This window comes from Mirounga leonina, unplaced genomic scaffold (assembly GCF_011800145.1).
Source record: "Mirounga leonina isolate KUSES-001 unplaced genomic scaffold, KU_Mleo_1.0 Mir_104, whole genome shotgun sequence".
NCBI lineage: Eukaryota > Metazoa > Chordata > Mammalia > Carnivora > Phocidae > Mirounga > Mirounga leonina.
This window is the reverse complement of record NW_023270231.1, coordinates 21,543,902-21,570,222: the sequence shown is the minus strand read 5'-3', so window position 1 is coordinate 21,570,222 and position 26,321 is coordinate 21,543,902. Positions and strand designations below refer to the sequence as shown.

Here is a 26,321-nt window from a genome sequence, read left to right as displayed (position 1 = left end):
TTGTGATTCTCCAGGGCGCACAGACCTAAGAGTGGAACTGCTGAGATAAAGCTCACTCTTCAATCCACTGAAAATGGTCTTATCAATGACCTCCTACATTCCTAAATTCAGCAGTCAATTCTCAACCCTCTCCTGATTTGACATATCAGCATCATTTGACATAAAATGTGATTTTTAGCTGGCAAAATTGGATACAATCAGTATTCTTCCTACCTCCCTGGTTATTGCTTCCCAGCCTCTTTTTCTGGTTCTTCCTCTTCTTATCTGTACTCATTCTCTTAATGACCTCATGTAGTCTCATAGCTCCGAATACCAGGATATGTCAATGATTATCAATCTCACTATCCTGCCCAGACTTTGGTTCCAAACTCTGGACTCGTAGAGCCCACTTCTTAAATGTCTCCACCTAGATGTATAACAGATATCTCAAATGCAACATGTTAAACATGGGATTCCTGATCTTCCTCCCCAAACCTGCTCAACTCAAAGCCTTTCCCACCCCGCTGGATGGCAGCTCCATTCTTCCTGCCTTTCAGTCCAAACACCTTTAAGTCACCAGGACTCCTCTCTCTCATACCTCCCCACATCCATGAAACCATGTAGCTAAATCCAGAATCCAACAGTTTCTCAGCACTTGAAATGTTGCTACCCTAGTCTGAGCCACTATCCTCTCTCATCTGGATTTTTTATTTTTATTTATTGATTTATTATTTTTTAAGATTTTAAGTAATCCCTACACCCAACATGGGGCTCAAACTCACAAACTCAAGATCAAGAGTTACCTGATCTACCGACTGAGCCAGCCAGGCACCCCTCGTCTGCATTTCTTAAGTAAGCATTAGTTGCCCAATGAGTGAACAGGCAACAATGTTTACTCTCAAGGAATTCAGTGAAAAGCAACCATTTGATAACAGACTTCTAAAAATTTAAACCCCTCATAATAAACACATATTCCTAAAACCAAGAGCTAATACTTAAGTGGTGGAATAGTGATATTTTCATTAAAATCAGAAACCAAAGGTGCTTTATATTACTCAATCACTTAACACTCTTCTATAAGTTATGACCAACACTATAAAATATGAAACATAAATAACAGAAATGAGGAAATAAATTATTTTTACTTGCAAATGATATAATTATATACCTACAAAAATTTATGAGAATCAAATTAAGAACTCTTGGCTAGCACACAAGAATTCAGCAACATGGCCAGATTTGAGATCAACATAAAACTCCACAGCTTTCACGTCCACCAGCAGAAAACAATTATAAGATACAACAGGAGGGAAAAACTGATCCATGAAATTAAGAAAAAATGGTCAAACCTGTAAAACTAAAACACTTTATCAAACACCGTGCAGGCACATATGAATAAATATAATAAAAGGAGAAATGCTTATCATATGATACTAAATATAAAACCTGTGTACAGAACCACACAAGGGATGACATGTATTCATGTGTGTATAAACGTATATCATACATTTGTGCTAAGAGGGCAAAATCTGAAAGGGACGGCACCAAAATAATAATCATTACCTCTGAATTTTAAAATGTAATTTTCATTTTCTTCTTTATAACGTATTTCCCAGATTTTCTAAAATTGTCATGGAAGACCTTTATACTAAAAGTTTTTTACTTTCTGGGAGGTATTACTGAAGTCGCAGCACCTATTTTGAAGCTTAAATAATCCATAAAAGTATTTATAATAATTAGCTGCTGAACCTGTCAGAGGAATAAATGTTTACAAAATCATTTTTTAGGGGCGCCTGGGTGGCTCAGTCGTTAAGCGTCTGCCCTTCAGCTCAGGTCATGATCCCGGGGTCCTGGGATTGAGCCCCGCATCGGGCTCCCTGCTCCCCCGGAAGCCTGCTTCTCCCTCTCCCACTCCCCCTGCTTGTGTTCCCTCTCTCGCTATCTCTCTCTCTGTCAAATAAATAAATAAATTCTTTTTAAAAAAAATCAGTTTTTAATTGCAGACAACTATTTGTTGCTCTCTGAAAAATGAATCACGAAATTCATTAAGGTTATATCTGAGAAAGAGGAGATTGTTACTTTTGGATGCAAAGGAAGAGATACATAGTACATACTAGTACATTCTTTGTATTTATTAAGATATGTTGATGTGTTTTGTTGGACACAGTTAATATTAAAAAGTGGAATTGGACAGTATTAGTGGCATAGCATGACACCAGGAAAAATCTTTTATCTGTAGGACACTGCTTTCTTTTGGGAACTGAATACCTGAATTTGGTCTTAACAGCATTGAGCATACTGAGTTAAGTCTCTCTGACTGGACCAGCAGAGCAGAAAACCAGAATAAACATTTCAGCCATTTTTCAAACTATGATTACTGGTCCAGGCAATAGGTTTCAGGGGGCTTTCATATTTAATCTATGATTACAGTTAGGTCTCCATAATAATCAACTTAATTCTACCATTATGTAAATCATTGCCTCACAGACAGATACCCTGGTGGAGAAAGAAGACATACTGCAAAGCAAGAACACTCAGAAAACGGAGTTCTTTGGTTAAATTAATGTCTTATAAAAAAAAATAATAATCCCTTTGATTCAAGCCTGAATTCAGCACCTTGCAAGAGATTGATGACACCAGGCTAACGACCCAGGAGACAAGAGTGTCTCAGGCGGCCCCCAAACACCACTCCTTTTCCAAGCTGCAGAAGGGACTGAGGCAGAGCTGAGTGTGTAAAAAACTAGGTCACACCATGGAGACTGCCATTAAAAAGTAACATGAAGGGCGCCTGGGTGGCTCAGCTGATTAAGCGTCTGCCTTCGGCTCAGGTCATGATCCCGGGGTCCAGGGATCGAGACCGGCATCGGGCTACCTGCTCAGCGGGGAGCCTGCTTCTCCCTCTGTGCCTCCCCCCACTCATGCTCTCTCCTCTCTCTCATACATATAAATAAAATCTCTTAAAAAAGAGTAACATGAAAAATACCAGTTTTGTTGTTTTGTTTCTCCTAATAATGAAAAATATAAGAAGCTGAAAGTTCAAGTTAGTTGCAACTTTACCAAATATTTATTCTGAGGCAGAAGACATTTTGAGGCACGCTAACGATAACATAAAAGTAGTTGAACAAAGGACGTTGCTCACAAAAATAACTTAGGTATAAGGGGGAACATGACCATAAATAATAGCAACGCTTCCATGAAAAGTCTTACTCTTTTATTATAATATTCCTATTAAGAACATGAAACAGTATCTTCAACATGTTGAATAGACCTTACTCCTTGCATTAAGTCTTGTGAAACCAGGGGCAGGAGAGGGAGAAAACCATATAGCCCTACTATCTAATTAGCTGTTCTACTTTTTGGATGATTTTAATTCAATCTTACAGCTCATCTTTTAAGATTGATGCGTCTAATCAGGAGTTGAAGAAAATTATAGACTGTTACGAACTACTATAGTAGTTAGATAGTTTGGACTATCATTTTTGTAAAAATCTGGAATTTCCCCTCCTTACAAGTTAAAACTCATTTCAAAATCCAATTTTATCAATAAATGGCAGTCTGTCACAGTTCAGGGAGGGATCATTGCATTTTTTTTTCTCTAGAAATACCAGGTTTTCAGGTTGGACAGTACATAATCATCCCACAGTGCGTGAGCGGATGCTGCCGGGGAGATCTCTGCCCGACGCCGCGTTCCACCTGCAGTCACTGCCGCTCCTTTCCCGCGTCTCCATGTGGAGATACGGAAGCGCAGGCTCTACTCACCTCGTTTTTACAACAGACATCTCATCAGAAAGTCAATTCAATGCCATCCACTTAGGTTTTTGGTCTACATAAAGTCACTACCAAAGAGACAGAAGGATGGATTCTCGTACATCCTATTTTCACTAATTTATCCCATAAATACAAATTAGAATAACAGCACTTCAAGGGAGCATTATTTTCATAGACAGATAAAAAGGAAGCTTTCACAGCCTTGCCTTTTTGGGCACAGTTTCTTAAAAGCCACCTCTCAAGGCATGAAAGCACCTCCAGGCTCCGACAAATACTATGCCCATTACCCAAACATTCCTGGAGGACACTGCCAAGCTGTAGGGAGAAAGTCAGTATTTCTGCACCCTTGCCTTACACGCTCCTTTAAAAGCCTCCAGAATTTCCCCTCCGGTTTATCTACCATGCTCAACTAAGGAGAGAACAGAAATATGACTCCCTACAGGTCATTTAATTTACTTTGGGACAAAATTGGGACACTCTTTATCCTATATGTGGGCTGCACTCTTCTGAGGATATGAATCCTACCTTCATAGGTAGTACTTTTAGGCAAATTACTCTAATAATGATAATCACTTCCTATTCTCTCTTGTGCCCTAGAAAGGGTTTTTTTTTTTCCCTCTCTTTGCTCAAACTAAAATGACATGTCTCCATAAGCAACTCATTCATTTCTCCTCACTTCCCTTTCCCTCCCTTGAGAAGTTGTGTACGTGAGTCAATTAACCTGGTTCCACGTGGCTGCAGCTGGGGAAACACGGCACTTTTACTTCACAATGTCTTTTAAGTTACCCACGGACAGACAAGACTTCCCGCCTCAGTGAAGCTGAGCGCTCAACAAAAACTTACATCTTTTCCCAGCACTCTGAGTTCAAACTGTGTCTCCTTGAAATGAACCTTTGTAATCCGTGGCCTAAAAAACAAAGCAGACGGTGGCGGTGGTGTAGTTTGTAAGAATTAATCTTTCAGCAATTCAGAGAAGTTCCCAGAGGGAAAAGGCTGGCTCATCACAACTCCTTCATAGACTGCTACAGCAACTGCTGAGAGCTCCCTATAAGTCATTTGCTCTGGACCCCTTCCTAAACAAAATTCCGTTCTCATTCTCCTGTGCTTCTCTAGTAGATACAGACCAGCTTGGAATCCCCAGGTCCTTGGCCATTACTGCCTTCCCAGCCACAGTGTAGGGCTACAGGCAACGCCTCCCTCATTTAGCATTAGAACTCAGAGGAGTCAAAAAAAAAAAAAAAAAAAGAACTCAGAGGAGTCCTGGGCCCACAGCCCACCGGTACACAGTGGAATGGGTAGGAAACCCTACTATACCCAATTTGCATGGACAAGAGAGTCCAGAATCACAGTACCTAAAATTTACACAGAAAATACATACTAAGATGCACTGGGAGAAAACTTATACCCAGTTTCACTCATTTATTTATCAACCACTGGAAATGTACCTGTTTTCTTTTCACTAACAAAGACCCATAAGCCGAGCACATACACTGTATAATTTTAATACCAACTCTGCCCTCAAGTTATACTTACCAGAAATACTTCCCCACTTGCTTTTTATTCTTGTAGACAACAACACCAACTGGAGTTAATCCTAAGAAATACTCAGATTTGTTTTCCCCCTGCAAAAACAAACATATGCCTATAACTATGAATTTATTCATGTCAAAAACCTTTGTCAAACTGTAGTTGGCCATACAAACATAATTTGTTGCATTAATACTGGGTCTAGTTTTTCAAAAACAGCTTAGAAAGCTAGCTAAGGTATGATAGTACGATTAGTTTTTTTTTCAAATTTTTACTGAAAAGTTTTCTTAGTGTATTCATCCTTGTAACTGCAGTTCATCAAAAGAACCTGGGCTACCAATCAGACCCCTGATCAACTCAGCCCACACCGCATCCATAGTGCTGTTCACCCCTGGCTGCACATTAACTGGAATCACCTGTGCAGCTCAATATGCTGGTGCTTGGGTGCTACCAAAACCGGTTAAATCAGAATCTGTAATGAAGGGGCCCAGGTATCAAAATCACATAAATACTCCAGGTGATTCTCCTGTGCAGCGAAGGATTGAGAACCACTGGCTTCTATCAAGAGTTCCTTCCCAGGGGCTCATCTTGATCTTATTCTCAGACGTAGATAATCATGAAGCCTTGTTTATCACCACCCTTCTCCAGAAAGTTCAGGCATCTGCCCTAAGGCACACATTTGGATTCTCTGATGTTTCTATCATGCTTCTTCCTACTTCCATTTGTGACTTTAAGACTACTCAAAAAAGTTAAAAATACCATATTTTCTGGTAAAGACTGAAGACCCCTTAATTTCCAGGCAATGATAAATCCTAATTAAGAAAATGAGATTCTGAAATGAAAAAGTCACAGAGCGGGTATGAAGGACAGGCACATGTCTGTATGAATTTTATTTCTACTCTAAGGTCAAATAACAGCCTGCAAAGTCATATTCCCAAGGAACATAAGACAACTGATATGTTTTGGAAGAGCACCAGCTGTTGCCCACTTTCAGTTCTAAAAATTCAATCTTAAAGGAATGTATGGAAGATTCTAATGAATCCCGTTCATTTGCTATAAATTCCTACCATCCACAAAACTGTGAATTAGGACAAACATTACACAAATGCAGAAGCATTTTGCAGAAGACTCTCTCTTTACACATTTCCTATAAAATACAGTCCTTAAAAAACTAAAAGCCTGACAAGATTAATGTGGCTAGAAGGGAAAACGGTAACTATTCCACAAAGTTTTAGAGGTGTTCTCAAATGACAGTAGTATAGAGCATTTAATGATATAACGAGATTGGAAGCTAAAATATCCAGGAATTACTACTTCCCCCTAAAATACGTAACTTTTATTACCCTACAACAGTATACCCAGGGATGTTTCTAACTCTTCACAAATAATGAGATGATTTCTTGTTTTAGGAAACTCTGATGTGCAAAAGACATATTGAGAAATGAATGCATGAATCAGTTATCTGCATTATGGTAAGTTTTATCAGGGCTCCTTAAAAATTACATTCCATAATTTAATTGACATTGTCTATATATAATCTTGAGCAATTCATTTTGTGTAAAGAATAAGGCACCTGGCTCATTCTCTCAAATCATCAAATTTGACTGTTGCTAACTGAACTCTAATAAAATGAAAGGCAACGATATTTCAACCTCACTGGCAAAGAATTATCCATTGAGAGAAATGGCTTCAAGGTTAAGACATGGATTCAGAATATTCAACACAGATTCAGCGTCACTGTTCACCGACTCTATTCGGCAAGTTCTCATCAGCTGCTAAAGAAAATCTGCCAAAATATTTCCAATATTGGCAATAACTACAGTGGGGCAGCAGCCCCCCTGTTGAAGAACCTGCACATCCACACCTGTCCTGGCGCCAAGGCCTACTTCTCTGGAAAGTGACTTCATGAATATCTTTCAGCCATAAAATCTATTTTTGGAAAATCCTCCTGTTTTCTGTCTAATACAATCAATTGTAGACCAGTTTTAAGTGGTTCTGACGTTTAGCTAAGCCCTATGGAGCTGCTATCCAGATTGTGTTTCCAAGCCCAGTTAATTGTTCTCTACACATGGAAACATAATCACAGACTTTTAAGCAAAACTCATTAGGGTTGAATCCATGCAAGAGATTCTGTGTGTTTGAAAAGCACAGATGAGAAAGCATCATCTGCTCGCTAAACAACAGCACTGCGGCTTTCCTCTGGGAGTTTCAGTGACTTTTTAAGAAAAATGTCATCAGCTTAAAATATCTTGTGTTAATTAAATGTTACTCACATAGACAGGATGGAGGTCAACGCCATACATCTCCAGGGATTTGGCAGTCCTCAAGTAATTCAGCTCTGCTTCAGAAGGAGCCTGACCCCTACACCCAGCATAAAAACAAAAAGCCTTACTTTACTAATAGATACTGCACTTGTAGGGAATAAGCCATCTTCACTTTATTCACTGGAAAAATAATCCCTTGTGCTAGAGGAAACTTAAGTCTTTGTATTTCAAGAAGTCCCTTGCCTCCATGGTGACAAAATGTTACACTCTGAGGTAATACCTGTATTAAGTTAATTTCATTTACCAAATCTGTTTTTACTCAGTATAGCCAATCCCAATGTCCCAGCATATATTTAAAATTCTGTATCAGAAACCCCCAAAGAGATTGAGAATATAAGCACTCGAATTAAAAAGTACATCCTTTACAAAGAGTAAAATGTCTCCACACACCAGCAGCTCTCGATCAGGATAAAGAGGAGTAAGAGTAGTGGTGGGTATGGAGAAGAGAAGAGTTTCCCCAACACCTAGCTGGGGTCTCAAGGGCATCTCCTGAGCACATATGTAGTTTGAAAATACGTTAATATTTCTAAATAATAAAAATACTTATTTTCTTAATACAAAGTATAGAAATCATCCCCAAATCTTCATTGGTGATAATATTCGTAAATAGTATTCATTCCTAACAAGTGTGAGCATCTGCCAGGAATCTCCATGGATAAGTGGAACTGTGTGTGTGTAAGTAACAGAGAAAGATAGAAATTTTTTATTTGTTAATAAAAGGAGCTATGAATTTAATTACTAAATCCTACTTTGATGCATCCCATGTTTCCACCACGGTGACCTGGAAAACCTAGCAATATACATAATTTTGAAATCTATGAAGAATGTTCATTACAAATTAGACACAAGAAAGCTACCAAACCTTGATCAAGCTTTATTCTCTGAAATAATAGTCACGCTGTCAACACCATCACGTAAAACATGTAAGGCCCTTTACCCGAAGCTCCTTGATAATTTCAAAAATGTAATTGTACTTTGAAACTCCTAGAATTAGTATTCTCAGAATGTGCCAAACACACTGCCCTTCATAATGTTATAACAGGCACTCTCTTAGCATCCACTTCAGCAAAACCTTAAAATGAAGGACTCTATAATCAGGCTGGAGAGCATTCTGGTGCATGCTAATACAAGATGGAAAGCCTGGTTTCTCTGATTGCAATTCAGCAATTGACTTCTGCTGCTACTCACTGAAACAGATCCTTTAGGCAAACATTTTTTGTTGACCAGATTAATTCTATATTTTTTTCCTTAACTATAATAGATCTGAAACCAAGCAAATTCAAGAGGGAATGTTACATAAGAGGCAATAAAGCAAAGTTAATCAGTATAGAGGATTTAACCAAAATAACTATAATTAAATTATAACTTCAATGCTGCAGGCCATTAATTGAAAATCCTACTAGGGGAGTGTGTATATTCTCAGAAGTGCATGTGGTGTTAACATAATACCCTCCAAGGCTCCACACTGGTGTCATCGTGATTTCCACATTCACTGCTATAGACTGAATAGGACTTTGCTTATAACTGTGAAGAATTTACATACTTAAGACAGACCAAATCCAGAATACATTAAGGCTTTTGTGATTACAAAATATATTTATAGCTGAAAGAATAAATTTCACAAGGTACTGGTGACTGAAAAAATAGAAAACTGCAAAATATAACATATACAGAATGATTTCATTTATGTAAAATCATATATACAAATAAATTTTCTCTATGGGAATTTATGCGAAGAGGGGGATTCAAAATCTATTTGCCCCAAACAGTGGTCATGGAAATTTAACACAATGCTGTATCAAAAATATGTTGACTTTAGGCATTGGGATTTACTCTCTCCTTTATATTTTTAAAATTGCTTTGGTTTTCTATGAGCATTTTAGTGTTATAAGCAGAAAAAAAAAAAGACAAAATACTAGAATGTTCAAGGCACAGGTGAAGAATTTATCATTCTAGAAACTTAAGACTGCCATTAGCATAAGATGATAGTTGATGGATGTTGCAACATAAGACATGATATTTTTTTCCACCTTTGAGATATAATTGACATACAACACTGTCATGTGTAATTTTAAGGTATACAATGTGTTGATTTGATATACTTCTATACTACAAAATGACGACCACCATAGGAACGGTTAGCTAACACCTTCACACTGTCACAAAATTACCATTTCTTTTTTGTGGTGAGATCATGTAAGATCTACTTTCTTAAAAACTCTCAAGTATATTGATGGCCCTTGAGGGCTTTACCCTAAGTGAAATAAGACAGAGAAAGACAAACACTATGATATCACTTGAGGAGGAATCTAAAAAAGCCAACCTCATAGGAACAGAGACATAGAATGGTGGTTACCAGGGACTGGGGGGTGGAGGAAATAGGGAGATGTTGGTTAAAGAGTGTAAACTCTAATACAATAAAGTTTTGGGGATCTGATGGATAGCATATGTTGATTATAGCTAATAAAAAGTGATTCTTACATTAAAGTTTTATGAATCCTTTCTATGGCTTCCTCGAGTTCCTCCTTCTGATCAGGAACAAACCGGTACTCTGACACATAGCCTGCAGTATGCTTATATGGGTCGTAATCTCCAAGCTCAGCTACAAAAGAAATTGCATTTTTTTCCATTTTAGAAAAATATTCCTAAAACTATTTTAAAATATTCCTATCATGCTGAAACATTTTCTTCAAATGCCTTATTAATAAATTCAAACATAACTAATTTTAGTAAAAAACTACTCTGGTGAGCGTATATGAATGGTATAAATAAAATCTTGTCTTAAAAACATAAGTTCTGTATTTTTGCTTTCTGAAAGACTATAATTATCATCATTTGCATTTCAATTATTTTTACCAGATTATATGAAATAACATGTTGTAAACAGAATTTAGAGTACATATATTAGAAATGCTAGAGGCAAAAACAACCAGGATACCAATATATCCTCTCAGAAAATAACACCAAGAGATAGAGCATATAATTCAAAATCTATTTGCCCCAAACAGTGGATATGGAAATTTAACACAATGCGGTACGTTGGTTTACACAAAAAAGCAAAATGAAACCAGAAAGCTCATTATATTACATTTATTAAAATTTTCCTCCTTACGTTAATCCACCTTCCAAGCCCAACCCAGTTCATCTATGTGACGTTTTTCCTAGGATATTTTTTCTAGATTATTCCTGGTCTGCAAGTGCCACAAAGGCAAGGAACATACTGTCTCACTGCCCCTGTACCTAGCAAGAGTCCTAGAAAGGGCTCAGTATATATGAGTGGAAACATCCTCAGCCTCCAAAATGACAATGCAAACTGGAGCTGCCCAACATGGTTGCCATATTGATGCCAAGAGAAGAGATGCAATGAGGGCCACACCCTGAATTGGCCTTGGCATCTGACCATATAGAGTCTCCACAACAGCTGCCTGAGAGCAATGTGATCTCTGAGATATCACACCTTGGGGGGATCAACAAACTCAGGTGGGATATAGAATGGAAGGGATTTTCAGACCCTCCACTTAATGCAGAATCAACGCCATTCCTGTGACTAAAACTCCAAAGTGACCTATTACAAAGGATACATAACTGGCTTCACTTTTGCCTCTTCTGAAAGGACACGGATTAAAACTTGAATTCTGACTAAACTTTTGTTCAGGGAAATGTCACTTGATAAGAAGAATTTTAGTACGTAAACTTGCTTAAAAAGAAAAATTCAAATTTCTTCCCAGTTTGCTGCCGTGAAACCTACACTGGATGGCATATGCTCCCAGCTGAGCAGCAATGTTGACAGGGCAAGGCAGCCGGCCCTGAAGGACATCTTGCTTCACCTGCAAGAAAAACTGGTATCTACAAGAGAAATGGAAAAAGAGATTAATGGTATCTTCCACTAGCCAGGCTCTGATAATCACGGCACCAATCACCTTCAATGAAAATAGAGCCACTTCGGGCGCCTGGGTGGCTCAGATGGTTAAGCGTCTGCCTTCGGCTCAGGTCATGATCCCAGGGTCCTGGGATCGAGCCCCACATCGGGCTCTCTGCTCCTTGGGAGCCTGCTTCTTCCTCTGCCTCTCTCTCTCTGTCTCTCATGAATAAATAAATCAAATCTTTAAAAAAAAAAAAAGAAAAGAAAGAAAATAGAGCCACTTCGGGCGCCTGGGTGGCTCAGATGGTTAAGCGTCTGCCTTCGGCTCAGGTCATGATCCCAGGGTCCTGGGATCGAGTCCCACATCGGGCTCTCTGCTCCTTGGGAGCCTGCTTCTCCCTCTGCCTCTCTCTCTCTCTGTCTCTCATGAATAAATAAATAAAATCTTTAAAAAAAAAAAAAGAAAATAGAGCCACTTCTGCTCCCTGGGGAGGGGGCTGTTGAGTGAGCAGTTTAAACACCCTCTACATAAGGGAGACGGGGTCGTAGTGAAAAGGCACAGGCTCTCAAGTTAGCCTGGCTGGACTGCATCCCAGCTCCAGACTCACCTGGGTAGCTGCTGACCCTCTCCAACAGCCCGTCTCCTCACCTGCAGAACCGGGACAGCAAAGTGTCTACACCTCCTAAGGTTAATGTGGAGGTTATATAAGCTATTCCCAAGACTCTCATTACTGCCACTACCACAGCTACTCCGACACAGCCTTACTGGGAGGAACAAACCGTAAGGACCTAACCGACAGGACGTGTTGCCTACAGGGTCTAAAATCATGGATACGGGACAAAAAGGTCATCGTAGTGCAAGTCTATCAATTCTCATGCCCATTATCCATGGCTTTGCTCATTCCATTTGCCTAAAAAAAAGAAAACCCTGTTATAATAGCGTCATCCACAGTTCTAAACACTGTAAATATAATAACTCATTCCAAGTGTTTACATATAATTTCCATAAGACTTTAAAATAATGTCAGTATCATCTCCATTTTGCAGAATGAAGACTCTGACAGACACAAAGAGATGAAGTAACTTGTCCAAGACGTCACAACTAGTTAAGTAGCAGAGCCAGAACTGGAACCCAGGCAGTCTGACCCTGGAACCTCTTAATCAGAATGCTATGCAACTTTGGCTAGCTTCCCCTCCCCCGCCCCCCTTCAGTCTTTAAGCTTGTGCCAGAGGTTGATGAACCAACACAATGAACCATCAACACCGTCCTCGGCTGCCATCACCCACCCACCCCCCCCACACACACACACATACACACGCACACACGCACACACACATACACACGCACACACGCCCACACATGCACCAGGCTGTCATTGTGGTTTCTCTTTCTTTGGAAGCCAACTCTTGATGTCACTGGGAAGGGCAGAAAAAGGGCAAAGGAAATGAATTATAAAAATCAGCTGTGATAAGCTGCTCTTCTCCAAATGCTTACCAGCAAGGCCCATAGTAAGGGAATCCAAATGTTAGATGCTACTTATTATTATTATTATTTCTGGAAGACTGATACCAAGTTTGATTTTATCCATAAGCTTAAGAGATAATCCGTGTAACACCCTGTGTTTCCCCACTGCCCATTTCGGTAAACAGCACCACAGTCTCCAGATATTCAAGTGAGAGAAACCTACCAATAATGTATAACCCCTGGCACCCACATCCAATCACTGAATCTGTTGTCTTTTGGAATCCGCACACTGCTCTCCATCTCCTAGCCCAGGTCGCTATCCCCTGGATTTCTAAAACCTTCAGTGCTCTGCCATCATTCATACTTATCTCCCTTACAAACAACCTTCCCAAGAGGTAAATGAAATCCTTAAGAGAAAAACAGGATCAAGTCACTCCCTTGACAAACAGACAAAACCTTAAAAAACTTCACTCTACTTTCAGATCCTTAAGAGAGCTTGTGATGTGTGCAGCTCGGTCATGGAGTGGCTTCCCCGACCTCCTCTGCAAAAGGGCTGCGTGGCCTAGCGTCCCTATCCCGCCACCACCACGCGCACAGGGGCCCAAGAGCGGTCGCCATCCAGGTTTCCTCCAGCCCACAAGCGACAGCACCGCAGCCTTCCCCTCCTGCAGCTCACTGGCTCGTGGCCACCCGCAACTATTACCAGCGCCGCTGGGGTTCCACTTCCAGTAACAGCCCCTGCAGAAGTGCAGGGCATCCTGGGGAATCCAGCCCTCACCACCCTGCTCTGCCCCACACCAACCGGGGTCACTGGTGGACAAGCTGCTTTTAAGGGAAGTCCACTCTCTCATTCATGGCTACCCTGCTGGAGTTCCCGCAATGCTCGGAATTTCCCCCAAGCCTCCAGCAGCACGATCACCTGTGACTTGGCTCTGGAAGCCATGAGGAAGCAGCCTAGTGACCAGCCTGGCAAAGCCAACACCGGGCCCCAGTCCTGAGTGGCCACCACCAACCCCAAGGCTTCAGGAGATGCTAGGAGCATCAGAGCCCCTTCCTTCCTTTCCCATAGACTAGGCAGGCTGCAGCAAGCAGAAGGAGCTGGGTTCTTTTATGGCAAAACACCGAAAAATAAGTTGAGAGACCCGCACTCTACTCTCCAAATCACATTCAAGCCTTCCTGACACCCTGTAGCTATGTGCATCAAGTATAAAATAAACTCCAAACGGCCAGGGGAAAAAAAAGAAAAGAAAAAGAAAAGGCTTGTAAGACTTTTGCTTCTTGAGCGAAATCTCTTGCCATTAACCAATGACTACCTCACTCCCTAACTTGCATTTACTTTTCTAGCTCTACTTAACTACTCACCATGCCCTGAATGCTCATCTTGGATATCAAATCCACTTTGTTATAATCATCTGTCCTCCTCTTGAAGAGGAAAAAAGCAGAGTAAAGCATTATTAGCAGAATGTAAATGCAAAAGCTTATAAACTGAAGAGACATTTTGCTAGAATTACTACTGCTTACTGGAAACTTACATTTAGCTACACTCTCTTTCTCTATTGTTAACTTGGAATTTCTTTTCCTGAAGTGTATTTTTTTTTTTTTAGGAAATGGGTCACAGATGCATATTTATTTTGCTCTATTAAGACTTTTATAACATCTGACTGAACAGTCAAATCGCTTGCCAAGTACAGAAACAGAGGGACCTAATCCCACAAGAGTTTGCTTCAAAGGCAAAGGCAAAAAAAAAAAAAAAAACCCAGAGGGAGATGAAAAAACAAAGAGCTGAAACAGAGAGAAAGACAGATACAAAGAAACAGGGACCTTATCCCATCAGGGATTGTAGTCTCAGTATATAGGTCTGGCACATAGTAACAGCTCAATAAATAGTTGTTGACTTGGATGGATATACAAATGAGCAGGGAGACAGATGGCTGAAATGGAAAAAAACTGAACATTCTTTGCTGTCTTTGAGAAATTCACAAAGAAAAAGAAAAAAGGAATCTGTTCAAACTTCCCTGGACAGCCTGCCTTTTAAAGATACCAGAGATCTTTAAGTCATTGCATGGAAAAAAAAAAAAAAAATCCACTAAAATCAAGACAAGTAAACTTTTTTTTTTTAAAGATTTTATTTATTTATTTGACAGAGAGAGAGAGAGTGAGAGCAGGAACGCAAGCAGGGGGAGTGGGAGAGGGATAAGCAGACTCCCTGCGGAGCAGGGAGCCCGATGTGGGGCTCGATCCCAGGATCCTGGGATCATGACCTGAGCCGAAGGCAGACGCTTAACGACTGAGCCACCCAGGCGCCCCCAAGTAAACTATTTTTAATTAAAAATTTAATTAATCTTTATCACAGCAAGCATATTAGTTTTTTTATGAGAAATTTATGATACAATAAAATCACATTTTCATATGCTAAACAAATACTTTATCATATGTCAGGGCCTATTTTTAACTAACTGTATATAACTTATTTTGTCCATTTTATGAGACTTAGGGTACAATTTAATATTTTATTTAAATTACAGATTTAGAGTTGTTGAGTCTTTCCCTCTGTCACTCTGATTAAGGCTATGATTGGATGCTTGAGTCCTTGTTTATCTCTGGTTTTAATGAGGGGGAACCTACATCCCAGTTTGCCTAGGACAGTTCTTGTTTATGACTATTATACGTGCCTATGTATTAACAGCTCTCCTCGTCATCCTCCAAAGTATCAGGGTTTGGACGATCAATTATAGTGTGACCCTGGTTATATTGTAACCCTACTGGAGAAAAAGAAAATGCTCATTAAAGATGATCCATTTAATAAGGAAGCTTTCCAGACTCATTCTGGTACAAAACTGAGGCATCATAAAGTACTAGTTATCTTTTTTTTTTTTTTTAAGAGAGAGAGAGCACAAGCATACGAGTGGGGGGAAGTGGGAGACAGAGGGAGAGAGAAAATCTTAAGCAGACTCCACGCCCAGCATGGAGCCCAATGTGGGGCTTTATCTCACGACCCTGAGATCATGACCTGAGCTGAAATCAAGCATCAGATGCTTAACCAACTGAGCCACCCAGGCACCCCTGTGTGTAAGTTAATATTCTGGTGTATATGCACTGTCTCCCAAGCTAGATCCTGAGCCCTGGGGGAAAAGAGCTGGGTCTTCCACCCTGTCCACACTTACCACAACACTACAACGAGTACAACACAAGTCCAGGGCTTGAAATATTGGCTTCACAGTTTTCTGTTTATCTGATGTTCACCGAAAAGAGCTGAGTTAACACCAAGCATGTACAAGCTGTTGAGCGCCATTAACAATTTAACAAGTACCAGAGGCAAGAAGAATGGCAAAGGAGGTTTGCTTAAAGACATGGCAGAGAGACCCCACTCTTTCCAGAACCAAAACAGAAGGTTCCCTGAGATTCAGAAGCCAAAGACATGCTTACACCAATATACCTGAAATGCACCTTCCGGTGACCTGAGACCCCTGGTGAGGAAACTGAGCAATGTGGGGCCAAGCAGAAGTTTGACTTCAGTGCCAGCCGAATTTGACAGTGAAGAACCTAAAAGGAGAGTAGCTCCCTATACGGAAGGCAGGATTGTTTTCTGTCTCCCACACAGAGGGAACCTCGCATGTGATAGGAGTCCAGTCATTTTAGACGAGGCTTAAATGTGAGCGACAGGGGGAAATGGTGTGTACAGCTTAAGGAGGAAAACAGTAGACGAAGCACACACCGATTCTCAAGAAAACGTGACAAAACCAGGAATATCACTTCCGCCTCAAAAGTGTAAAACGAATTTTTTTTTTTTTTTTAGATTTTATTTATTTATCTGAGAGAGAGAGAATGAGAGACAGAGAGCATGAGAGGGAGGAGGATCAGAGGGAGAAGCAGACTCCCTGCTGAGCAGGGAGCCCCACGTGGGACTCGATCCTGGGACTCCAGGATCATGACCTGAGCCGAAGGCAGTCGCCCAACCAACCGAGCCACCCAGGCGCCCGTAAAACGAATTATTAATATACAGGAACAAGTAGCAATAATATCACCTTACATTTGTATAGTCCTTTAAAGTTCACAAATTTCTCTTGCATCCATACCGGAATGTGACCCTTGTCTCAACTCTATTGTATTTAGAACCATTATCTTCATTACAGAAGGAGAGGGACTCTGGAAGTAAACACGTAACTGCAGGTCACTCAGTCGGTAAAGAACCTAAAACAAGCTAATCTTCACAAAGTGAAAAACAGGGATTACCGTATTAAAATAATAAAATTTAAAAAATAATTGATAAGCTTAAGGTCAGTCCCCCCAAAAATACTATAAAACATTACAGAACAAAATAAAAAGCAAATACCCATTTTTAGGTATTTTTTAGAAACTAAAAAGTATTCATTATGAACAAGTCATATGGAATATTCTTTTTTAGAAACTGTTCTTAGATCCTTAAAAGTTCAGAAAGATTTCAATGGCATCACAGATAGGACAGTGTCCACAGAATGGGCAGTCTCTCTGTCCTCTCTGGAGGACTGAAATCCTCTCTTTGGTCACCTTAGTACTCCGACCACTGGAACACAATGCTCCATGTAGTTATTAAATGAAGGTAGGTGAGTGAGTGAATTCCATCCTTACAAACAAATTCAAGAAATGTAGGCAAGAGGACAGTCATAGGAGAATTCATAATTAAATTAACAACTACACCCAGAAAGTTGTGATTCGTAGATTGACTCTAAACTGGAAGACCCATCTCAGGGCTCCAAGCTGGTCTTTTCCCCTTTAATTTTTGAATCAATAATTTGAAAACATTAAATACTTATCATTATTTTCACTTTAGCTAGCCCTACCATCTACTGACACTTATATTTTTGTGTTACGGTCAGTATTTGGTATGTATTATCTTTATATTCCTCTCATCATCTTTTTTTCCCCCTTCCCCTGATTGTCTTTTTGAAAAAATACTTAATTTCTTTTTATAAATGAGAAAACTGAGACTTTAAAAGGTTACATAGTTTTTTCAAATTTACACAACTAGTGAGTGGCAAAGCAAGGATGCAAACGTCAGTCTGTCTGACTTCAAAGCCTGTCTTTTTTTTTTTTTTTAATTTATTTATTTCAGAGAGAGAGAGTGTGTGTGAACAGGGGGAGGAGCAGAGGGAGAGGGAGACAAACAGACTTCCTCCTGAGTGGGGATCCCAGTGTGGGGCTCAATCCCAGGACCCTGAGATCATGACCTGAGTCCAAATCAAGAGTGGGATGCTTAAGCAACTGAGCCACCCAGGCTCTGCTCCAAAGCCTGTCTTCTTAACCAACATGTGTGCTATGCTTCTCAAGTGTGCAGAGGATACAGAGCTATAAATGACCCAGAATACGTGAAAAGCTACTATAATATTTTGAATCAGAACTGAAAATAAGTTTAACAGATACCATGAGTACACAGATTATTTAAAGGGCTGGCAAAGAGAAGAGACATTAGATTTTTTCTGCATAGACCCAGAAAGAAAACCTGGTACTGATGAGAGAAACTGCACGGATTTCTCATTGAATTTCCTATCGCTTTGCCAGGCAGTAAGGTTTCCTATCTTAAAAATGTTTACAAGGAAGCTGGCTGAATCATCAGGAATGTTCTATAAAAGGTACAGGTCAGGGCACATGAATCCTAAATGAGGAGTCCTCCTCACAGCCTCCCAATCTTGTTTATCTCAGACAACTTTTTAGAGCACTTAGCAACTACTCCAAGTTGATATGATTCTATTCACTTCCATTTTTTCATTATTCACTCCAAGTTGATATGATTCTATTCACTTCCATTTTTCCACTTTCCTGTGTATCACATTCACCTCTAGTATTTTTTTCCTAAATACAACACCCTTCTGGAATGCTGCATCTAGTATGATGATATAAATACTTGAGAAGATTCAAGGCTAGCATTATCTGTAATTTTAAAAAAGGAAACTAGAGCTATACAGGAGTAAAACAGATGGGTTAGATGGTGAAAGAAGTCTGCACAATATGTATAAAATGGTATGATTATCAAAAAAAAAAAAACTACATATATGGAAGAACAGGCATAAGCCTGTTTATTATAGCATTAGTTTTCATATCAAAACTTATGAACCACCCAAGAGCCAATACAGAGTAGGCTAGAACAATTTTCCAAAGAACTGAAGCAAGCTAAATGTTCAACTTGCAAATACTGGCCTAAGTATACTTTTCCTTTAAGAGCATATATTGGGAGATTTGGGGTTTTGGTTTTAGTTTCTGCTTTTGCCAAAATTATCTCATGTAACTGGCTCCCTTTCTAAGGTTCATTATGCCTACCCATTTAAATTAACATATTCATGCAAATTAACGACTTTATCTTCAGGACACACTAAAAATAAGTATTTGGTGATATCATATTGAATGTATATTAACTTACCTAAATTCAACTATATGTTTTGGGCAACAAAAATAAATTATTATAGGGGCGCCTGGGTGGCTCAGTTGGTTGGGCGACTGCCTTCAGCTCGGGTCATGATCCTGGAGTCCCGGGATCGAGTCCCGCATCGGGCTCCCTGCTCAGCGGGGAGTCTGCTTCTCCCTCTGACCCTGCTCCCTCTCATTCTCTCTGTCTCTCATTCTCTCTGTCTCAAATAAATAAATAAAATCTTTTAAAAAATAAATAAATAAATAAATAAATAAATAAATAAATAAATAAATAAATAAATTATTATAGATCATGGTCACTAGATGAAAGTCAACAATGTAATCTGGTTCTTTTTTTTTTTTTTTAAGATTATTTATTTATTTATTTATTTGAGAGAGAGAGAGAATTGGGGGAGGGGGGTCAGAGGGAGAAGCAGACACCCTGCCGAGCAGGGAGCCCGATGCAAGACTCAATCCTGGGACTCCAGGATCATGACCTGAGCAGAAGGCAGTGGCTTAACCAACTGAGCCACCCAGGAGCCCTGTAATCTAGTTCTTAACTACATGATCTGGTCTAATATTTGAAGAAAAGCAGGTTACAACGAATATGTTCTGAGGTTGTACATCACACACAAATCTATGTATTCTGTTAATGAGCTGATAGTAGATTCTGAAGGGAAATTTCTGCTCATTAATATCTGGTGAACAGATTTTTTAAAATGCATTATAAAACACTCATTTCCCACCCTATTAACAATAAATTGAGTATCGTTTGGAACCTAACCCTCATTTAAGATGTAACTCCACCAAACTGCCAGAGCAAGGAGAAGATGAAATAGTATCAAGCACTTATTGACCCAAGCCCAACAGGTGACACAACGTTGACATTATGAGTCGTACACACTCCAATGCTTACAAAACCTGATGGGACAGGTATAGCTCCAATTTTGCAGCTGAGGAATATGAGGCACACAGGTTACCGACAACCTCAAAATGAAGGCCTTTCTTTATATTTTCATAAAATGTTATTTCCTTGCAATTTCCTAATGAGCTACAGATATGTGGGGTTTTTTTTAACCACCTGGACTCAGTTTCTCCATGAGCCCACAATTCAGAAATCCCTCAACTGAAAAGACTATTCATGAAGCTCTAATGTAAATATGACCCCTCTCCTTAACTTCTTCCCAACACAACAGCCCTTCCCCCATACAGCTGTGCTCCTGGAAAGCCTCCTGGGACAGCCCTCCTTTTTAAAGTGGTCAGTAACAAGGTGGCAATGGAAGATGTGAACGCAGCTCAGCACGGTTCTAAAAGTGAGGCCTAATTATAGCACCCCAGAGAGGAACAGGAAAGGTCCACTTAGCCTCCTCTCTCCTCACTCTTCTGTGTGCAGTCTGGAATCGAGACAAGAGAGTCAAAGGAAAAAGATGAAAGGATAGAATAGTAACAAAACCACAGACTACCTTAGTCATCAAAGACATGATTTCCAATGTTTGGAATAACGCATTTGGCTTTACTTGAGCCAATGATAGGAGTTCACTAGGAAAAGTGACCACTTAGAGTTAAGTCAGGGAAAATGCTTTTGTTGGCTACCACGTGCCGTCAGGTCACTAGTGGAATTAAGCGAAAACCTAACACTACTGTCTGCTCTGTATAAGCCACTTTCAAATGTTGGCATGGACTCTTTTAACAATATAATCAATACCAACTGGAAACCGTGCCTTAAATGAAATCAAGTATTTGATGACAAAGGTGAAGGAATACATTGAAAAAGGTTGGTTTTTTTTCTCTCTCCCTTATACTAAAAGCAAATATCTTTTCATTTCCTATAGAGGTAAATGAAAGCCCTGGACAACTGACATTTAAGCTATAACCAATTAAAGAGCAATAACTGGCTCTTCAAATTGGTATTTACATATGCAAACCAAGCATTAAAATATCCTTCCGTTAAGCAGTTCAAATGGCTACTTTCACATGACTACAAAGGCTGAATGCAGCCTTCACAATAATGATACAGAAATATCCCATCACAGCAGATGCAAAATCTATCATCATGTCACCCAGGTTCATGCCATTGTTCACACACATCTATCATCAGTGATCTGCCTCATGCAATGCTACCTTAAATTTAACTCTCAGTGGGGATGCATTACAAAACAAGGTAGACACCCATCTGCATGTTTGACCCCAATTTGTATTAAATAAACCCTTTTGTATATGCTATACATGTATTGTTCAAAAGCAAAATCAATACTATACCTGGTTATTTCTTCTTTAAGCTTACATGGATCTTCAGCATAGAATTTAATACCAAAATACAAAGTATATGGAGGTCCAGCTAAAATAAGAAATAGAAATTAATTTCATAAATTAATCAAAGTAGAAGTATAATATTATACAATTATTAAAAATTATGTTCACCAAAAATATCTGTAAACTACATATTGGATAAGGGGTTAATATCCAAAATATATGAGGAACTCTTACAACTCAATAGCATAAAACAACCCAATTTAAAAATGGGCAAAGGACTAGAATAGACATTTTTCCAAAGAAGACATATAAATGTCCAATGGACACATGAAAAGATACTCAACATCATTAATCATCAGGGAAATGCAAATCAAAACCATGAGATATCACCTGATACCTATAAGAATGGCTATTAGCAATAAGACAAAAGTGTTGGTGAAGATACGGACAAAGGGAACCCTTGTATACTGTTGCTAGGAATGTAAATTGGTTCAGTCATTATGGAAAACAGTATGGAAATCCTCAAAAAATTAAAAATAGAACTACCATACGATCCAGCAATCCCACTACTGGGTATTTATCCAAAGGAAATGAAATCAGGATCTCAAAGATGTATCTACACTCCCATGTTCATTGCAGCATTAATCAGAATAGCCAAGATAGAGAAGCAACCCAAGTGTCCATCAGTGAACTAATGGAATGAATATACATACATTATATATATATATATGTATATATATATATATATATATATATCTCACACACAATAGAATATTATTCAGCCATAAAAAAGAAGGAACTCTTCCCATTTGAAATGACACAGATGAACCTGAAGAACACTATGCAAAGTGAAATAAGCTAGACCCATAAAAAAACACATAGTGACTGATCTCACTTATATGTGGAATCTAAAGTAGTCACATACATAGATGCAGAGAGTTGAATGGTGGTTTCCAGGAGAAGTAGGAGGGAGAAATGAGATGTTGGCCAAAGGTTACAAAGTGTCAGTTACACACGATGAATGAGTTCTGAGGATCTAATGTAAAGCATGGTGACTATAGTTAATGATACTGTATTGTATATTTGAAATTTGCTAAGAAGATAGATCTTAAATCTTCTCACTCTCCACCTACACACACACACACACACACACACACACACTCAACTATGTAGAGGTGATAGATAAATTATTTAACTTGACAGTGGTGATCTTTTCATACTGTATACATATATTGAAACATCAAGCTCTGCATCTTTAATTTATATGATTTTTATATGTTAAAGACATCTCAATAAAGTTTTTTGTTGTTTTTAAAAGATTTATTTATTTGCGAGAGAGGAAGCTCATGGGGAGAGGAGGGGCAGAGGGAGAGGGAGAGAGAACCTCAAGCAGACTTCATGCTGAGTGTGGAGCCCAAAACAGGGCTTGATCTCATGAGCCCAAGATCACGACCTGAACCGAAACCAAGAGTCTGACTCTTAACCACCTGTGCCACTCAGGCACCCCCTCAATAAAGTTGTTTAAAAAATTATACTCACTAAGAACTTCTAAACACACAAGAAAATATAAAATTAAAAACAGGATTGAAAATTTTATAACAACAGGACTTCAACTCTGCAGGTATCTATGTAGGTACAGGTCTATGTGCTTACAAACACAGGAAAAAAGAGAAGATCAAATATTTCAGAATGCTGCCAGTTCTTATCCCTAGTTAGTGAGGCTGTGCACAATTTTTATTTATTGATGATTTTCCCATTTTTCCCATTTTCTACAACATATATGTATTTTTTCACAATAAAGAAAAATTAATGATAAAACAAATGGTTTTTTAAAACCACTCACCTATTACTATTGCAAAAAGCATAAAAAATTTATCTGCAAAAAGCTGTTACCAAACAATTGATATAGTATCAAAACTTAAATGCTTAGCAACAGGAGGACCATTTGAATCAACCACGGTACATACAAATGGCACCACGCCACTGTTTAAATGGGTAGAGGGAGAACTCTATGCTCACTGCGAAAGATCACCAACCTAGTTCCGATGGCAGAGATATTATCCCTTTTGTGAAAAAGAAAGTTATCTATTAAAATACGTATTCCCCCCTAGAAAAATACACAAGAAATGACTAACACTGGCAAACTTTGGGAAGAAGAATTGGAAACTTTTTTTTACCCCCCCCAGCTTTAATGAGGTATAATTGACAAATTACATTGTAATACATTTAAAGTATGCAATATGATGATTTGGTATACTTACACATTATGAAAGGATTTCCCTTATCAAGTTAATTGACACATCCATCCCTCACATATTTACTTTGTGTGTGTGTGTGTGTGTGTGTGTATGAGAACATTTAAATTCTACTCTTAGCAAAACTGGTAATTTTCTTTCCATATATGTCTCTCACCTTTTTAAGAAAAAAAAAAAATCAGTGAGGCTATGTGGTAGGATTATAGGCAATATTTGTTTAATTCCTAAACTTTTCTAAGAATGTGCTCTTGTATATTTAATAATATATTTCTTATCTCAGTCATTTACTACATACAGAAGAACGACACGCACAAATACCAAATATATATATGAAATAAAGCCTGGAATTGTACTTACATGGGGAAACCTAAAATATAATTAAACATTCATATTGTGCAAAAATACCCAAGGGGTGCCAACTACTTCATACTCTTACTAGAAATATTTCTATTTCAGAGGGTATGAATCTAACCTATACTGCTTCCAAAACTTCTGACCAGTGTGGTAATTAGATCTTATATTAAACCTGTTTAAAATGGATTTCTTACCTGGTGTATTAATCAGTGGTCATAATTTCTAATTTTTTCTTCAACAAAAGCTCTCTCACACACACAAAAAAAAGATGTGAAGTATACACCTCAGTTAAAATATTTCCACTCACATATTGTGAGCCCAAGTCTCTGATAGTATGTAACTGACACAAAGTAACCCTCCTCTCTCTATTTTCATTTTTACGGAGTAAAAAAAATGACAAGTTCAGAAGTTGGGGAAAGCAAATTAAGTAGAACAGGTCATAAAGCCATAATGCATTTTTAATACACAAACTACATTATTATTTATTGTTCTTATGACACACATACGCTATGTCTGTAGAACCCCAAAGCCTGTTCCTGGCATGCATAAAAGTGACAGCAGGGCCCTGAATCCCCTCATCTGTGCCTCTCTGGACAAGGCATTTCTTAAGCTAGAGCATTTTGAAGAACTGAGTTTCAAAGAACTTTGTTATAACTTCTTATCATTAGAGTTGATTCTATATGTTTGATTTCTATGGTTACTTCACCACGGTGTTTATATTTCTGACAAATACACCTTTAGCCCTGAACATAGATGTCAGGGAGGCACAGACTATTAAATATTTAGAAGAGCCAGGAAGTCCACGGTCTGCTGATTCATCTCTGTCAATCAAGCTCTGTGTTGCTGAGCAGATGGGTCCGCCTGTGCCCGCAGGCCACGGGGGCTGGGATCTAGGGGCCAGGAGGAGCACAGATGCTGTGGAGACAGTGCACAAAGGGAAGAAGGCCTTGTCCAGATTCCAGAGTTGCTTTTATTCTCCACAACGTGACAGATTACACCCTATTGACCAAGCCTAACCATTTCAAATGTGTTTAGTGATGAGCATTAAGCAGGAGATTGAAAAATACACAATTAAGAACACTCAGTTTGGGCAAATTTCCTTAAAGGACCTTTAGCCCAAATCAGCCCTCTAATTTCCCAATTGCATATAAAATGACTTGTGTTCTAAATATAATGCATCACTACCACTTGACTACATTTAATAATGTATAACAATATTTCATAAACATGTGATTTTGAACAACCACCTGGTTAACATAGAAAAGGCAGATGAATATCCAAGGAGGTAAGCAATTTGCTTAAGATCATGAAGTTGAGAACTAAGTTTGTTAATACCTAGAGTTCAGTACTTTCTGGCCATTATTCCACATAACATTTCAGGGAAAAGAATTATAATACCTTCAGAGTAAGCAAATACTTTCATCTACATCACTGTTTTATAGATCAATCTAAGGCTACGGAAATGGACATTCTGGAGCAAGGATACATCTGATCAGATATTTTTTGGCTTCCTCTTCTAAGACTGACTATAAATAAATATCAGGTGCTGATGAAGCACATTCCTAAATCATTATCTTGCATCCATGTCTTTCAACAGAATCTACCTTAAATAAGTTAATATTGTTTCACTTTAGCAAAAAAATACAGAAGCCAAAAGCCAGAAATCCTCTAATATACCTTTTGTGAGGACGAATTTCAAGGCCTTTAATGATAGTAAGTCTTCCATGAGTTCAAGGAGAAATGAATCAAGACCCACCAATAAGAATTCTGGTGACTGGCAAATACTCCATCATTTTTACAGATATTCTTTCTGACTAATCTACTTGAGATGTGAGCGCCATTTTCCTTCATTGATTTGTATAATAATTATCAAATTATTTCATGAGATAAAATATAAACATTATGTTATCTTTATTTACATCATCTTCCTTCAATATTGGCATTTTATTCTTAGTGTACATCAAATTTTTGACAGGACAACATTTATTTAGGATTAAAAAGCAGTTTCATTATAGATTATATTTTTTTAAAGATTTTATTTATTTATTTGACAGAGAGAGACACAGAGAGAGAGGGAACACAAGCAGGAGGAGTGGAAGAGGAAGAAGCAGGCTTCCTGCGGAGCAGGGAGCCTGATGCGGGGCTTGAGCCCA

At 38.8% G+C, this 26,321-nt stretch overlaps 1 protein-coding gene across 6 annotated transcripts in view; it reads right to left on the bottom strand.

Moving 5' to 3' along the window:
* Positions 1–26,321, bottom strand: part of EPB41L4A (erythrocyte membrane protein band 4.1 like 4A) — a 248,672-nt gene that overhangs the window by 89,043 nt on the left and 133,308 nt on the right. For all 6 annotated transcript variants that reach the window (XM_035015550.1, XM_035015580.1, XM_035015541.1 and 3 more), the window contains exons 5-10: positions 21,566–21,644; positions 11,347–11,444; positions 10,080–10,200; positions 7,548–7,635; positions 5,281–5,369; positions 4,591–4,654 (exon numbers count right to left, since the gene is read on the bottom strand). In XM_035015550.1, coding sequence (XP_034871441.1) covers positions 4,591–4,654; positions 5,281–5,369; positions 7,548–7,635; positions 10,080–10,200; positions 11,347–11,444; positions 21,566–21,644 — 539 coding nt within the window. The remainder of the gene's footprint in view (positions 1–4,590; positions 4,655–5,280; positions 5,370–7,547; positions 7,636–10,079; positions 10,201–11,346; positions 11,445–21,565; positions 21,645–26,321) is intronic.